Source organism: Setaria viridis, chromosome 2 (genome assembly GCF_005286985.2).
Source record: "Setaria viridis chromosome 2, Setaria_viridis_v4.0, whole genome shotgun sequence".
In the NCBI taxonomy this organism is placed as follows: Eukaryota; Viridiplantae; Streptophyta; class Magnoliopsida; order Poales; family Poaceae; genus Setaria; species Setaria viridis.
Window position 1 is genome coordinate 26,348,855 of NC_048264.2, and position 15,770 is coordinate 26,364,624.

The 15,770-nt window shown below is 45.8% G+C and overlaps 2 protein-coding genes across 4 annotated transcripts; both read left to right on the plus strand.

Moving 5' to 3' along the window:
• The first annotated feature begins 3,127 nt into the window (after positions 1-3,127).
• Positions 3,128-7,174, plus strand: LOC117843361 (proton pump-interactor BIP103). 2 transcript variants are annotated; one of them, XR_011897496.1, is made up of 7 exons: positions 3,128-3,468; positions 5,348-5,530; positions 5,729-5,893; positions 5,971-6,150; positions 6,235-6,417; positions 6,572-6,720; positions 6,819-6,954. XR_011897496.1 is itself a non-coding variant. In XM_034723938.2 (7 exons), exons 2-7 carry the CDS (start codon positions 5,354-5,356, stop codon positions 6,945-6,947), a joined length of 933 nt encoding a protein of 310 aa, XP_034579829.1. In that variant the 5' UTR covers positions 3,129-3,468; positions 5,348-5,353; the 3' UTR covers positions 6,948-7,174. The 2 variants fall into 2 exon arrangements, 1 of the variants encoding a protein (XP_034579829.1); XM_034723938.2 differs by having other exon boundaries at positions 3,129-3,468; positions 6,622-6,720; positions 6,819-7,174.
• A 1,242-nt stretch (positions 7,175-8,416) lies between these two features.
• Positions 8,417-14,202, plus strand: LOC117843834 (proton pump-interactor BIP103). Of its 2 annotated transcripts, none has more exons than XM_034724554.2 (8): positions 8,417-8,577; positions 10,375-10,729; positions 10,893-11,087; positions 11,170-11,349; positions 11,433-11,627; positions 12,754-12,852; positions 12,926-13,432; positions 13,517-14,202. In XM_034724554.2, exons 2-8 carry the CDS (start codon positions 10,385-10,387, stop codon positions 13,856-13,858), a joined length of 1,863 nt encoding a protein of 620 aa, XP_034580445.1. In that variant the 5' UTR covers positions 8,417-8,577; positions 10,375-10,384; the 3' UTR covers positions 13,859-14,202. The 2 variants fall into 2 exon arrangements, with proteins under 2 accessions (XP_034580445.1, XP_034580446.1); XM_034724555.2 differs by having other exon boundaries at positions 8,419-8,577; positions 10,381-10,729.
• The last annotated feature ends 1,568 nt before the right edge of the window (positions 14,203-15,770 follow it).

The window sequence follows — 15,770 nt, forward strand, 5'->3', positions numbered from 1 at the left end:
TATATGTGAGGACTGTTTCTGCCTATTTTTTGTTTGATCTAACTTCCATCAATGAGAGACATGTCTCAATAAGAAGCGGGTCTGATGTTTAATAATAGGTAAGATGAAAGCATTGGCACCTCCTCTTACCACCGTTGCAAGCCTGCAATCCGTCCACGTTACGCCACGCTTGAACTGCGGACACGGTCTCCATCCTGCCCACGCGGCGCGAGAGTTGCCTTGCCGAAGGAATCACTGCGCGCACGGCGCACCGCCCGCCCGTGGGGCACTCGCGCTCAGCTGCTCAACGGCGAAGCCACCACGCCGCTTCTAGGCTCACTCGTCCGCGGGGCAACCACGCTCGCCAACGGGGGCGGACGCATTGCCTCCCGGCCTGCTCGGGCGACCACGCGCGTCGCCCCAGGAGCTGTTGCGCCGCCTCTAGGCGCGCTCTCTGGCCAGGCCGTTGGGCCGCTCGAGCTCCATCCTCTATGGCTCCGTGCGAATGGGGCTGGCGCTCGCCAGCAGCACGAGCAAGCGGCAGGCGAGCGGTACCAGCTTAAAGCGATGACTACGGCGCGTGCTCTTCCGAGGTGGCGGCGCCTGAGCGAGATCCGGGAGCGGGCGCGAGGGCGAGCGCAGGCGCCACAGGCAGCGCTGGCGCGTTGGATTGGAGCTGCGCGTGGAGATCGGCGGGGCGGTGACGGTCAAGTGGCGGATCGGCGGCACAGCAGCTCCGGCCGCAGTCAGCCCAGGGGCGGCAGCCTCGGATGTACCCCTGCGCTCATCACGGACGGGAGCTCGAAGGGGCGTGCACCCGCCGCGCGCCGGACGGAGTAGCAGAGCCACGAGGCCAAAACGCACTGGAATGGAGTCCCTAGCTCTTTCTATTTTATTTAGACTTGCGTGTGGGGTCCGCGCGTCAGTGACCTTTCACAGTAGCAAGGCCACCGAGAGGCTGCCCAAGCCAGCCACTTTAATACAAGGTAGTAGATTCACTCAGGAAAAAGTTTTAGAGAACGAGGAACGCTTCTGCTTACTTTCTTTTTCCAATTTTTATTAATAAGAGGTGGGCCTGATGTTTAATAATAAGTAAAATTAATACATTGATAGGTAGGTCCAACTTTCTTTCCCGATCTCCCCTTTCACCTATCCGTGCCCGACGTCTGCCTCTCCATGCCGCTATTGTGTCGCCGTTCGCCTCTCCCCGCCCGCCACGGTCGGCCGCGCCCGAGCCGCCTGGTGTGCAGGCGGTGCGTGTGGTCTGCTCGGCGGCAGCAGCGCGTAGTGCGGTATGGCCCGGTGCCCGTGGCCAGGCTGTCGCATCCGCGACCGGGAGGCTCCTCGCCACAGCTCCACGACCCTTAGCTACCGCGAGGGGTGGCCGTGCCCCGCCTTCTCCAGAGAAAGAGGGGAGAGGAGAGACTGAGAGTTTGAGAGAGAGAGAGAGAGATGAGACGAAGAGGATAAGGACCGGACAGACGGGAGAAAGATTAGAAAGGATAATGATAGGGGTGGGTGCGGGGTGGGACCCACGTGAAAATTTCCTATTCCTTGTTTAGTACTACCTCGCCATTCAAAGCAGCGCCACACCATCTTAAATGTTGACGAGCCATCCTCGCTGAGCTCGGTTGCGCGGGCTTGTAACCCAAGTGGGGGCATTAAGATGGTGAGGATGTTTGGTGCGAACTCTGAGCCTGGGTCTGTGGTGTGTCCTTGCTGGCTCTGCCCGTTAAAAGTTGGTATTAGCCTGTGCGGCCCAAGCGAAAGCTGGTAGGAACGGGCTTCACTAGACCTGAAGTGGTAGGAACGCGATCAGTGCCCGCTTCCAACAGTGGAAGGATAATAGGCCGCTACATCATGGGTCCGACCTGGACCCCGAGGAGCTGGTGGTGAGGATCGGAGAGGGTAGGTGCGGGACCAACTGAGGTCTCCGCGCGGTTGGGATATGGACACGCTCACATGACCCCTTATGTATGAAAAGTCTAATACTACTAAAATAAAAAAGTTACACAACATGATAAAAAATATGGTGCGCTACACGACACGATAAAAAATATCGCGCGCTAAGCAACGTCATTTCACCGTAGCAACGCACGAGCATCTTTGCTTAGTAATTCCAAAGGATAGCCACTTACCGCATGCACTCTCAGTTTTTAACATATAACATCTAGGATGAAATTTATTGTCTTAAACATCATGTATTTTGAAGATAAAGAGAGCATAGAAAATGTGCTTGTCATACATAGGGATCGATGTCGTGCTCTACGGAATAAATATAGACCTATAAGTTATATAGAACTTTATTTCTATATATACATATTGAGATATATATAGAACTTTATTTCTATATATACATATTGAGATACATGTGTAGACTGTCTAGGTGAACTTAACGTGCCACGTAAGTAAAAATATTACATATAATAAACTTTATTATACAGTAGTAATTTTTTTGGAAAACCAGAAGTACTCCACCCGTTCCAAATTGTAAATTATTTTGATCTTTTTAAATTAAAAGTTAAAATAAATCTACAATTTACAATTTGGAAAAGAGTATAAGTGAACGGTTTCACGTCAGAGCGGGGGTGTTTGGATGCGAGGTACTAAACTTTAGGAAGGTCACGTCGGATGTTTGGATGCTAATTAGGAGGACTAAACATGAGCTAATTATAAAACTAACTGCAAAATCCCTATACTAATTCGCGAGACGAATCTATTAAACCTAATTAATCCATCATTAGCAAATGATTACTGTAGTACCACATTGTCAAATCACGAATTAATTAGGCTTAATAGATTCATCTTGTAAATTAGACTCCATCTGTGTAATTAGTTTTGTAATTGGATTATATTTAATACTCCTAGTTAGTATCAAACATTCGATGTGATGTGATAGGTATTAAAGTTTAGGGGTGTATCAAGCACCCCCGAAGCCCGAAAGGCTGAAACGTTGTCTCCCGCGGCGAGGCCAACCGTGCACGGCGCGCACGAAACTGCGGCCTGGTTTGGTTCCATTTGCTTATTTTTAAGCAAGTGTCACATCAATGTTTAGATACTAATTAGGAGTATTAAACGTAGACTATTTACAAAATCCATTACATAAGTGGAGGCTAAACGGCGAGACGAATCTATTAAGCCTAATTAGTCCATGATTTGATAATGTGTTGCTACAGTAAACATTTGCTAATGATGGATTAATTAGGCTTAATAGGTTCGTCTCGCTGTTTAGCCTCGTAATGGGTTTTGTAAATAGCCTACGTTTAATACTCCTAATTAGTATCTAAATATTGGTGTGACACTTGCTTAAAAATAAGCAAAGGAACCAAACGCCCCCTGCTGCATCAAGCACGCGCGCGCAGATCAATCTCCGTCCACCCACCCTCGCCGCGTCGCCCTGAGATTCGGCAACCGCGCCGCCTCTCCGCCGGATCGGGGCGAAAGCGCGCGCGCGGCGGCCTCGCTTCGTCCCCCCGCGACCCTCGTCAGGTGAGTGAGCCGGTCTGACCCTCCCTCGCCACGTCACTCCTCCTCGATGGCATCGCGATCGAGTCACGTCGCCGCGCCGGCGCATGCTGAGGCGGACACCGGGATGTCGCTGTTTGATGCGGCGCGGCGTGCTGTGGGTTTGCGGCGCTGCCCAGGGCAAGATCATCGTTTTCCGCGATTAGATTGTTACAGGGTTCTCGTTGGTTACCTTTTCCCTCATTGCATTTGCACGCATAAACTGCAGTTTCCACTGTTGTTTGAGAGAACTATTTTTTTAAAAATAAAGTTTGAGAGAACTAGATTAGGTTTATTTTGCATAATCTACCTTACCTAGTAAATTAAAATATATCAGTTGAAGACCACCAAATGGCATCTGGTATCTGCTAGCACGTTGTCTTAGGGGATCTTTGGATTCCCGGGCTAAACTTTAGTCCCTACCACATCGAATGTTTAGATACTAATGATGGATTAATTAGGCTTAATAGATTCGTCTCGCCGTTTAGCCTCCATCTGTGTAATTAGTTTTATAATTAACTCATATTTAGTCCTCCTAATTAGCCTCCAAATATTCGATGTGACACGGATTAAACTTTAGCTCAAGATCCAAACACCCCCTTTACTTTGGCGGCGTTTTAATATATAACGAGGAAATTAGCTCAGTGCCATTCAAGGATTTATAAATTGGCAAGTACCATCCATTGCAAAGGATGGCACTTGTTTGGGGAGCTGTATTTTCTGACTTAGTGATCTTTGCAATGGTACTGAGCTTTAGAGATGGATTAGCTTACTACTACTACTAGGTGGGAAAATCGCCATGTATTTGTACCCCGATTAGGAATTTATGATATATACTCAGTACCAGGTGAGAATCATACCAGTTGAGTGCCGTTCATGGTGTTAGTTCATAGCTCTGACTCCTGACTTGCATTGCTCCTTGAACCAATGTGCCTGCACACTGCTTAGCATGTAGAGCTACAATTGAACCGAGCACTAAAATTGCATCAGCACATCGTCACTAATACCTCCATGCCAAATTACTATTCGTTTGACTTTTCTAAATACATAATTTTTCTATGTATCTAGACATTATATATATATGCATGTCAAATGCTATGTATCTAGAAAAACTAAAATAAATAATAATTTAGGACGGAGGGAGTAGTTCCCTATGGCTAACTATGTTTCCCATCGAGAAGCAGAAATAAAGAAATAGACAGATTCCTGACTGTCCATGTCCCACACACTAGAGAAACTACAAAGAACAAAAAAGAAACCCTGCTTTTTATATCAAAACATCTACCCTCTGTCCCTCTATTGCAAAGTCAAAAAAGTAGCCCATCTCCTAGGTCCACAAATTTGGCTTTGTAGCTGAAAACTCCCAGGTGATGTACCAATCCTGCCACTATTTCCTTTCTTAGGATAAAAAAGAGAGATGGAACATTTGCATGTGGTGCTTAGTTTCCAATTTTTGTGATGTGCAGGCTCACCCTACAATTTCTCGCAGATGGGCAATTGGATGAAGGATGAGCCTGTTTCAATTTAGAGGCAGAAGCAGAGTTGGTATGCTTGTAGGTGTACGTATAAATAGCCTCTTGAAACAATATTGACGGAGATAACATCCCTTTTGATGCTTTGATGGTGATGTGATCTACATGCGTTGACTTTAGATGACCTAGTTCACAATTGTCTCACATAAATCCCCTTTTGATGTTTTGGTGGTGATTTAATCTAAATTCCCTGCAAATCATACTTATACTGTAACTAGTTTTGGTTGTCCATGTGATTTGATCTGGACCCTTTGTTTGCTGGGTTGGTGAAATGACGTGTCATTATTGTATCGGTTTTTGGTTTATCTTTGAATTTTAATTTTTTGGTTCAGAGACCAATGGAGCCACAAGACAGGGTGAAGGAGTGGCCTGAACGTACTAACGCTTTCTACTTTGTCAAGATTCGCTCATTCAAGGATCCTGATCTTAGAAGAAAACTCATGGAGGCTGAGAATGAATTCCAGAAGAAGATTGAAGCTCGTAACAAAATTATTGAGGTTGCAAGAGCCAAGAAGGTATTGTTCTTCCTTTTTCTGATGCATGGTGCATCTTTTTTTATTCAGCAAGAGGTTCATGTCCTATTACCGTGTTTGAATGGACGTATGTTCTATTGTTGGCCTAACATGTTCTTGATGGTTGTAGACAGCTCAAGAAGTGATGTGCATGCTTTAACCATGTTATATTATGTTTTACAACCTGTCCTTTATTTGCAGGAGGAGCGCTCCAATATAATCTCAGAGCTGAAGTCACTGTATGCTGAGAACAAACAGTATCATGTAGTTGTGGAGGTTCTTCAAAACCATTTAGGCAAGTTTCGTAATGGAAACAACACCATGCAGGCACAGGGCTGCTCTGTTGTTGAAGAACTTGAGCAAACGGTATTCCTTAACCCTTGGTCAACTCAGCTTCCACTGCCATAATATGATTGTGCTTTCTCTCCATTGCTCTTCCATAGATCAAGATGTTGAGCGACCGCATCGTTCACGAGTGCATATTTATACGTGAGGAGAAGCGTTTGTATAAAGAAATTAAGGACATTGAAAAAGCCAGATCGAAGGTCATTTATCTCTCCACCAATCGACCTAAACTCCAAGATACAGTGGATGGAAATGAGGACACACAGGACAAGGTCAAAGTAAGTATATTGCACTGCAACTTCATCTTTTGTTTCTACACGTATTTGCTGAAGAAAGGAAAAGTAGTCATGATCAACATTCAGGTCATTGATGGAATAAGAAAGGAGCAACAAGCAATCGGATCTAAGATTAAGGTTCTAGAGGATGAGCTAAATGTTGTTAACGCTGATATCACATCAATTCAAGAAGATTTAGATGCAGCTACAGCTAGAAAAGACAAGGCATACGAACCATTGCAAGAATTGAGAGCAAAGCGCGATGTGAAAGTAAGTTTACATATCTTGAAAGTTCCTCATGAAAAGACGCCTTGTTTGTCTGCTGCGCTTGGGCTAAACCCCTGTTTCTTTTACATACTTCTATTCTATATATACTCCTCTATTAAATACAGAGAGAGTTAAGTCATCTCCTTGTTATTAATAGGATAATAATTGTGCTGCGCTATTCACTGATTCACTGCTGCACCCATCTAGAATGCTACGTTCGTTCAAAACCTCACGGTTTTGAACAAAGCTAGAGATTATGCTTCAAGGGGAATGGTGACAGAACTGCAAGGGCTCCACAAGACTCAGGTGTGCTCCTGAAAATGTCAATTCATGGTCTCATGACTTGATCTTTTGTGATGCTCGCATATGTATCTGCACTAAGCATGTGCTGCTTTGATGCATAGGTTGACGAGTTCATGGCCCAGTGGCGCCACAGCAAGGCTTTCAGAGAGGACTACGAGGCCAGGATCCTCTCCTCTCTCAATGACCGGCAACTGGGCAGAGATGGCCGGATGATGACTCCTGATCAGTGAAATTGGCTAAGAAATTGCTAGAGGTTCAAGAAGTAGGGTTGCTTTAATTTAGCACAGTGAAAAAAAAAAACCCATAGAAATACGGTGGCATGTATTCTCAAACTCTTGAGTGGAACACCACAAAAAATACACATGAAAACACTAGCTAGGAAAATGACATGATTTCTTGGTGGTTGTTCATAAGCAAGAAACATAAAATGACAGGGGATAGACGTACTCGAATTCTTTCAAACCGTTGAGGATATTTTTGGCGGCCCATATACGTAGCATAGGCTACCGGAGGTTGCTTCGGCGCTCACGCTTGCCGCCGACCTGTATGACGCCAGCAAGATCGAGATGATGGCATGGCAATGTTCTTCCTAATTCCTGCGTGAGCTTTCAGTCTCCCTTATCTGTCACAACTCACGACCCCAAGCCAGCCTAACCCCACGATGGCAATGTACAATATTGCTATGTATTCTTTCCTTCCATCATTTTAGGCCCGTTTGAACTTTCAGCCAGCTTCTCATCCTCAGAAGCTGAAAGCCCAAACAAACGGTAAGCTTTCGAGTTAGCTTTTTATGGGTCAAAAGCTTTAACTTTCCAGGGTACAATGAATATCTCGAAAGGTTAGAAAAACGAGCTTTTAGCAAGCTCCTGGCGTGATTTACCCACCTACCATCGGTAATGTTCCGAATTGGTACATTTCTTTTTCCTCCCTTCGCTCCTGCCGTCCTCCCTCCGCATCGCATTGGGCTGCCGCCGTCCTCCCTCCGCCCCTGCTCGTCCTCATCACCCACCGCCGCCCTTCCTCCGCATCGAGCCGCCGCCGTCCTCCCTCCGCTCTTGCTTGTCCTCGTTGCCCGCCACCGCCTTCCCTTCGCATCAGGCCACCGTCCTCCTCCCTGCGCCTAGCCCAGCTCGTCACCTGGCCCCACCTCGTCCTCGTCCAGCTGTCAGCCACTCTCGTTCTCCGAGAAGTTGGGTTGCCAAACGGATCCTAGCTGAATAAGCTGAAGCGAACAGGCCCTAGCTTTTAGAAAGCTAGCATTCCACGATGAGAAGCTAAAAGCCAACTTTCAAAAAGCAAAGGCTCAAACAAATAGGATCTTTTGATCCAACACTAACCACACGATTTTTGCCCATTTTTAGATCGGATCCGTACATTTTTCTCTCCTAAATCATTTTGCTCAAAGCCTTGAGAGTGAGGGTCAAAAAAGGGAAAACAGGGCAATTTATGAGAGCGGATAGCTGGGCCCATCATTCATCTAAACAGACATCCGGGGCCCATGAGTCCATGACGCACGAACGTTACAGCCCTCTGAGGACGAGCAGGAGGGAGAGAGAGAAAAACCAAACGATCCATGCGGTAATTTCCTCTGCCTGCCCTGCCCCCGCGACACGATAGCGCAGCAACCAAACAGATCCAGTGGGAGAAAAGAAAAAATCTACCTCATATATAACTCCCTGCCACCCTTTGGCTTCTACTTGTAGGCAGGCACGCGGCCCAAACCCCCCCTCGCCCCCTCTCTTCCTCCAAATCCACATCACCCGAGCCGGCGTGCGCCTCCAGATTTGGCGACCGCCGCCCCCGCCGTCGCCAGATCGGAGCGAGCGCGGCCTCGCTTCGCCTCCGCGCGACCGTCGCCTGGTGAGTCGAATTTTCCCGGCTCGCCGGTCCCCCTGCCGTCGTACGCCTCCGCCTTGTATTATCGTTGCTAGATTTAGTTCGCGGGTTTGCCGGGTCGGAGCTGCTCCCCCTCCCTCTGATCCGCCGGACTGCGGCCCCCGGAGGAGCGCGGGGTGGTGTAGGCGCCCCATGATCTGGTGTGGTTGTGTTTCCTTCTGATTTGGGGGGCGATGATATTTTTTTTGAATTTTTTTTGCTGCGATTTGCGGCGATCGGTTCCGTGGTGGGTTGAAATGGGCGCGGGGGAACTGGGAGTGGTTATCTGGTAGATCTGGATCGGTGGGCTAATTGGGTTGGTGTTGCCCGCTGGAGGGAAGACGATCGGATGTAGTATGGCTGTGAATCTGTGATCTGCGGTGCCTCGTGGATCGCGCCTGGATTTGACGCGGTGTGGTGGCTGGGGTTCTAAATCGGATCCTGCGCGCGCTGGCAGTGCAGGAATGATTTTTTGCGCCTTCCGCTAGTGATCTTACTCGGGCTCTTAGTTTTTCCGTTCGATTGGACTAGTAGGTTTTGGTCCAGTTCATGTGTTGAATCTGCTGCCATAGTCATAGGTTTTACCATATTATTGGTGATACTGTCACCAACTGCAGTTGAAGGTGTGCAGTGATTTCAATTCCTTTCCATATCAGGATCAACTGTTTTCTGCGATTACATTTCCAGAGTTCACTTTGGTCGCTTTCAGCCCACTACATGCATAAGCTGCTGTATTTCCACTATTGTGTTAGAACGAAATGATCCCAGTGGAACTTCTGCAGAATGAAGAGTAACATGGCCCTCAACTATGCTAAGAAAAGATGGCCAGAATCAGATAATGCCAGGCAGTTCCTCTTTTGTGTGTCATAGGCAGATAGCATGTTGGCATGGGCTTTGTGTGCTAGTGATTCAGTGTGCAGTTGTACACGTCACCACCATGCCCAGGGAACTTGTGAGCTATGACTGTTATGAGTAGCATCATTGCATGCCCTCATCCAAATTGTGTGCCCGTAAGCCTTTTTGGCTGCCTGCTGACCCAGCACCAAAATTGCATCAGCACGCTGGCCCCACTGCACTTTTGTCTGAGCACCTTTCCATTTTAGGAAGCTGAAAGAAGAAATAGACAGGCAAACAAGCAAATTGTAAAGCCCCAAAAGGAAACCCTACCTTTTATGTCAAAACCTCTATCCCTTTCCCATATCTCTCTGACAGATATTCAAATTTGGGGTTGCAGCTGCAGTCAATTCCAGGTGAACCTACTCCTTAGGCGCAATAGGCTTTGGTGTAGAAATGTAGAATTCTTCTCAGATGGGGTATTGGATGAGTGGTTTGATGATTCAGTTTTGGGTAGGGGAAACAGTTGGTGCGGACAGTTTCATAGATTTACATTAAAAGGCCCAGTGTGTCTCAACTGTTGGAGATATCTCCCTTTTAGATGATTTGATGGTGATGTGATCTGCGTACCTTGTTCATCGCACCTTAATTGTACTTTGGTTTGCAGAATTTCCATTTGATCTTTTCATGGAGATTTGATGAACATGCTTTTTGCATTGGCCAGTTTTTTAGGTGTTCTGTGACATTTGCTTTGAACTTTGTTTGCCAGCTAACAGCTTTTAGTTTGCATTTGCACTTCTTGTGTAGCGAGGAAAAACTTTATGTAATTTTGCAATAAAGATCCAGTTAACTGTATGTGTTGCAAGCAATGAAAAGAAGTTCCTCAGATTTTGTTTTTTATTCCACCTCATTGTAAACCTGTCCCACTAACAGTTTTCTGTGCTGTAGCTGCAGGGACATGGGAATGGAGGTTGTTGGAGCTGAAACAGCACCAGCAGAGGTCAAAGTATCTGATGGAGAAGTGAACCTATTCCAAGAGAAGGAAAGCAAAGCAACTGCAAAAGAACGTGAGGAGGCAGCTGTTTTTGGTTCAGAGACAACTGCAAATGTTGCTGATCTGGCACCTCCAAAGGATGCGAAGGATGAGTGGCCTGAACCTAAGCAAACTCATGCCTTCTACTTTGTCAAGGTCCGCTCATTTGAGGATCCTAAGCTGAGGGCAAAACTCGAGCTGGCAGACAAAGAATTTCAGAAGAAGATCCAAGCTCGTTCTAAACTTATCGATGCAGTAAGAAACAAGAAGGTATTGTTCTTACTGGTTCTCATTGAAGTAGGGTCGTCCTTGCTGATGCATTACTCACATCAGCAATCCGTTTCATGTCTTGTAACTTGTTTAAATTTATGGGAGTAGACAGCCCCAGTGAAGCAACATGTATTCCATTTTGTAACTTACCATTTATTTGCAGGCAAAACGCTCCAATATTATCACAGAGCTGAAGCCATTGACTGTGGAGAACAAAAGATATAATGAAGTTGTTAATGAGAAGATTAAGGCGATGGAGCCTCTTCGGAATAGTTTAGGCAAGTTTCGTGAGGAAAACAATGCCATGAGGGCGCAGGGTGCAGGTTTGTGCTCTTCTATCGAAGAGCTTGAACAAACGGTATGCCTCGAACCTTTTTGCAAAATCAACTTCGACTTGTTTGATGTTTAATTATATGTTGTTGTCCATTGCTCTTCCGTAGATCAAGATGCTGAATGACCGTATGGTACATGAGAGCATATCCTTAGCTGAGGAGAAGCAACTGGTCAAAGAAATTAAGGACCTTGAAAAAACTAGATCGAAAGTCATCTCTAATGCTGCTAACCGGGCTAAACTGCAAGATACTGTGGTTGAAAAAGAGGCCATACAGGACCAGGTCAAAGTAAGTATGTTGTACTGCAATTCATCTTGTGTTTCTGCATACATTTCGTGAAGAAATAGAAGGTAACATCGGTCAACATTCAGATCATCGGGGAGGGCATTGATGGAATTAAGAAGGAACGGCAAGCAGTCAGATCTAAGATTAAGGTCTTGGAAGATGAGCTAAAAGCTGTTGATGCTGAGATTGCATCACTTCAAGAAGATTTAGATGCAGCAACTGCCAGAAAGGACAAGGCATATGAATCATTGCAAGAATTGAGAGCAGTGCGTGATGCAAAAGTAAGTTAGCATTTCTTCAAAATTCTCCATGCAGAGGTTCTCTGTCCTTGTAAAATTATTCTGTGCTATACTTGGGCTAATAATAGCGAAACCTATTTCTTCTGTCTGCTTCAGCCTTTGTTTGTGTTGCCTGATGGTTTATATTCCCTGTGTGCCTGTGCAGCTTGTTGGCTGCTTTTGTTTATCTTATTTTTGCTGTGTGCCTCCTAGGTGCTGGCTGGGTTGGATCAGTAGCGTGCCTGCTCTTTTGTTTTGCTTTTCCTCTTGTCTGCTTTGGCCTTTGGATGTTGGCTTTCTATAGTTTGGGATGGAAACCACACTGCATTACCTAGATACCTTTTACAATTCTCTTCTTATAAATGGGTAATGTTATGATACATCATCTATCCTTCCTTGTGCGTAGCACATCAGCTACCCTCTCTCTGAGCTTCTAATTGAATGTATTTGTGATCTTTCTCTGTTCCTTCATGTATTACAGCCATGATGTTATAAGGACTGTTGTGCATTCTAACTACCAGTTGAATTCCATGCGTAATGCTAGTAATTTAACGCCATGATGTTATCAGGACAGTTTTAGGGCCTGTTTGGAGACCCCCAACTAATTTTTAGCTACTAAAAATTAGCTCTAGGTGCTCCAAACGGGAGAGCTAAAAGGTAGACTAAAAATTAGCTATACCCCAACTAAAAATTAGTCCATTAGCTCTTCCAATGCAGCTAAAAGTAGCTAAAAGCATCTAAAAGTAGACAAGGGATGGAAAAGGACCCAAACACCCCATCTCCAACCATATCCATAGCTGGGGGGACCATTCCAAAAGGAGGGGCAGGATAGTCTTTGATTTGTACCCAGCTAATTTTTAGTCCATGCATCCAAACAGGTTGGACTAATTTTTAGCTACCTACCTTTTAGCCAGCTAATTTTTAGTCCTAGCTAAAAATTAATTCTAGCCCATCCAAGCAGGGCCTTAGGCTGATGGGCATTTTGTTCCTGTAGGAGTGTATTGAAACTTTTTGCCTGTTGCATAACCTGAGGTGGCATGACATGTTTTCTGCTTTTTTATGGGATCCTGTCTTTGGCTTATGATTGTGTGGGTCAAAATTCAATGATATTCTTCTATACTTGATCCAGAATGCATCCTTCCTTCAAAGTCGCACGGTTTTGAACAAAGCTAGGGACTGTTCGTCAAGGAATATGCTGACAGAATTGCAAGAGCTCCACAAGACTGAGGTGTGCTTCTAAAAACATTGATATTAATGGCTTGACTTCATGTGTCTGTACTAAACACCTGCTACTCTGATAGGTTGATAAATTCATGACCCAATGGTGTGAAAGCAAGGCCTTCAGAGAGGACTACGAGAAGAGGATTCTTGCTTCCCTCAACAGCCGATTGCTGACCCGAGATGGCCGAATGAGGAATCCTGATGAGAAGCCCATATTTATCGAGTCACAGGCGCCAGTGCCAGCTGCAGAACCAGAACCCATCCCAGTAAAACTACCTGCAAAACAAGCCCAGGAAGTGCCTGCTCCCCTAGCAGATGAAGCTCCCAAGGTTGAAGCCCGTTCGAAAGGGCCTGTGAAGTCGCTCAAGGCAAAAGCTGCTCTGGATGCTGATGATGATTACGAGGTCGAGCCTCCAAAGGAAAAGGCGAAGCCTACAACAGCTGATGTGGCAAAGTTGAAAGAGATCAAGAGGCAGGAGGAGATTGAGAAGAACAAGCTTGCGTTGGAGAGGAAGAAGAGGCAAGCTGAGAAGCAGGCAGCTAAGGCGGCGGCTCGAGCACAGAAGGACGCTGAGAAGAAGCTGAAGGTACTACATATCTCTGTTTCTTGTTGTCTGTCTCTCACAACCATTCGATCTATACTGTAACAATGCCTCAACTAATTCTTTCAGAAAGAGGAGAAGAAAGCCAAGAAGAAATCCGGAGCAGCTGACACTGATGAGCCCTCTGAATCAGACGCCAAGTCTGATGAAGCCACGGAAACCCAGGCTGAGGAAGTAGCAGCCCCAGCTTCGACCACATTGAAGAAAGAACAGAAGGAGAATGCCCGGTACAGGAATGTGGTCAGCCGGAGCAAGGCCCCGCCACCAAAGGCTCTCCTGAAGAGGAAGAAGGCACAGTCCTACTGGTCATGGGCCGGCCCGGCTGCTGCAGTCGCCGCTGCGGTGCTGGTCGCCCTCCTCGCTGTGCTGGGCTACTACCAGTACTACCTCCCGGCGAGCGCCAGCAACTAGAGGGTTGAGGGGAGGGCCTGTTCCACTTGCTGCCACGCCCCTGAATGATGTGGAGACCAATTTTGCAGGCGAGAAGGAACAGAGTGCGTGGTCAGCTTTTGAGACGTAGACCGGAGGAAAAGGTCTGTCTTGTTCGCTTTTCGTTGTGTTAGCTTATATTCTGTGGAGTCGGAGAAGAAGATACAGTTGATTTTGGTTGCAGACTTTGCTAGATCTATATATATACTGTCACTGATATATCCGTGTACTTTCGAAGTGAAGCGTATATTGCCGTCTGGAATAATACCTGTCTCTTCAGGTATCTCAAATACAAATAACGGTCTTCCAGTTGGTGTTTGATTGTCTGAAGCTGCGTACATTTTTTTCGTTTCCCTTGTATTGATGCCGCTGTTTGTTAGCCAAACTCCCCATTTATTCATAAAGGCTTAGAAATTCACCGTCTCCATATCTGTTGTAGCACACCGCTGCCAGAAAAGGCAGGTGCGAAATTGATGCAAGGCATGCAACAGCAGCGCTATACGTTTTATTATGCTATAATTTAGGGCAGCTCGGCATATTTTGCAGTGCTGCGTATTTAATTCAATAGAGGATCAAAAAAATAAAAGAAAAAAAGAAAAGAGAGAGCTGCACCTAACCTGATACGATGAACCCCACATTGCCAAACACTAAAATCACTTTGGTGTGAACTTGTTAGCTGTATCATCTACCAGACTCGTGTCACGGTCTCATGCAGGATCCTTTTCAATTCCAAGTGATGCCAGGATAGAGCATGCTGCATTCAGGTCATTTTGGGCCGGGCCAGGCCATATGCCTCAAACCGAGTGCAGCTAACACCGATATGGTTCAATGAAGGTTCGCTTGCATGGTGCCGCACCGGAAGAACTGGATATTGCTTGCCGCATGCTATATATTCACATGCTGAAGCACAAAAGGTGCCCCAAAGTTTGTTGTTCTAATTAAGCTGAAGAAATAGCCTAGTCAAAACTCATCTTCTTTACAGCCTCCAAACAATTAAGCATCATCTACACGTGAACCCATCCAACAAACATCTCAACAAAGCAGATATACAAGAGATAACAGATAACATCTGAATTCTGAAGCGATGATAAACCCCTCTGAATCTGAATAGCTCACATCAAAGTGAGTTCGGACTCGGAGCAACCAAATACTGCGTGCCCCCATGGCCCCACGGGTGTTGGTCTGCAACAGCAGGCGCACAGCAGAGTTTGTTTACTCCAGCGCCAAGTTGATAGTTGGGATAATATTTGATTTGTTGAGAATGTCCATACTACATACGGTCACAGTAGTCGTCATTTGATCAGGCAGGAAGAGGTAGAAAATCCAGACGGACTCCAATTGTGTGCCTGATTTCTAAATCCAGTGACACTCATATTGACTCCAGAGACAGATAAAAAAAATGTGCATGTAAACAGGTTCAGATGGAGATATTAATATTAGCTGAAGCTTAAAAACCACACATTAAGTGTATTTTTTTTCAAGGTACATGGAAAAAAAGACAAATAAACCATTTGTATCTTTACATAGCACGCAGTCTCAAACATAAGACATGCCAACTCGAACAAGTTCCAGTGGAGTAGAGCAAAGACTACTTGAGCACGCTTATAGATCCAAACCTGTATCTTACTGGGCAGCCGTCGGCTACGAGTTCTTGTTTGTCATTCATATCCTCCTCCTCCACCTCACTTGGATCACACCAATATGGATCAGGCACTGGCCACCTGTTTATTCAGTAATTTACAATCAAACGTACTATGATCAGCAACTTTATAATGCAACTTCAATAGCAATGAGATGTATCAGCTTACTTGTTTATTGCTTCCTCATCTCCATGGACAATGTCCCCGTAACTAAAATTCGTAGTTCTGTGAAATACACACAAAAATAGATTTAA

Bases quoted from the DNA above. Each gene is read 5' to 3' on its own strand.
- LOC117843361 (XM_034723938.2), top strand. From the start codon at position 5,354: ATGGAGCCACAAGACAGGGTGAAGGAGTGGCCTGAACGTACTAACGCT. The intron at 6,418-6,621 runs GTAAGTTTACAT...GCACCCATCTAG, and splicing joins GAGCAAAGCGCGATGTGAAA to AATGCTACGTTCGTTCAAAA. The intron at 6,721-6,818 runs GTGTGCTCCTGA...TTTGATGCATAG, and splicing joins AAGGGCTCCACAAGACTCAG to GTTGACGAGTTCATGGCCCA.
- LOC117843834 (XM_034724554.2), top strand. From the start codon at position 10,385: ATGGGAATGGAGGTTGTTGGAGCTGAAACAGCACCAGCAGAGGTCAAA. The intron at 11,088-11,169 runs GTATGCCTCGAA...GCTCTTCCGTAG, and splicing joins TCGAAGAGCTTGAACAAACG to ATCAAGATGCTGAATGACCG. The intron at 11,350-11,432 runs GTAAGTATGTTG...GTCAACATTCAG, and splicing joins CCATACAGGACCAGGTCAAA to ATCATCGGGGAGGGCATTGA.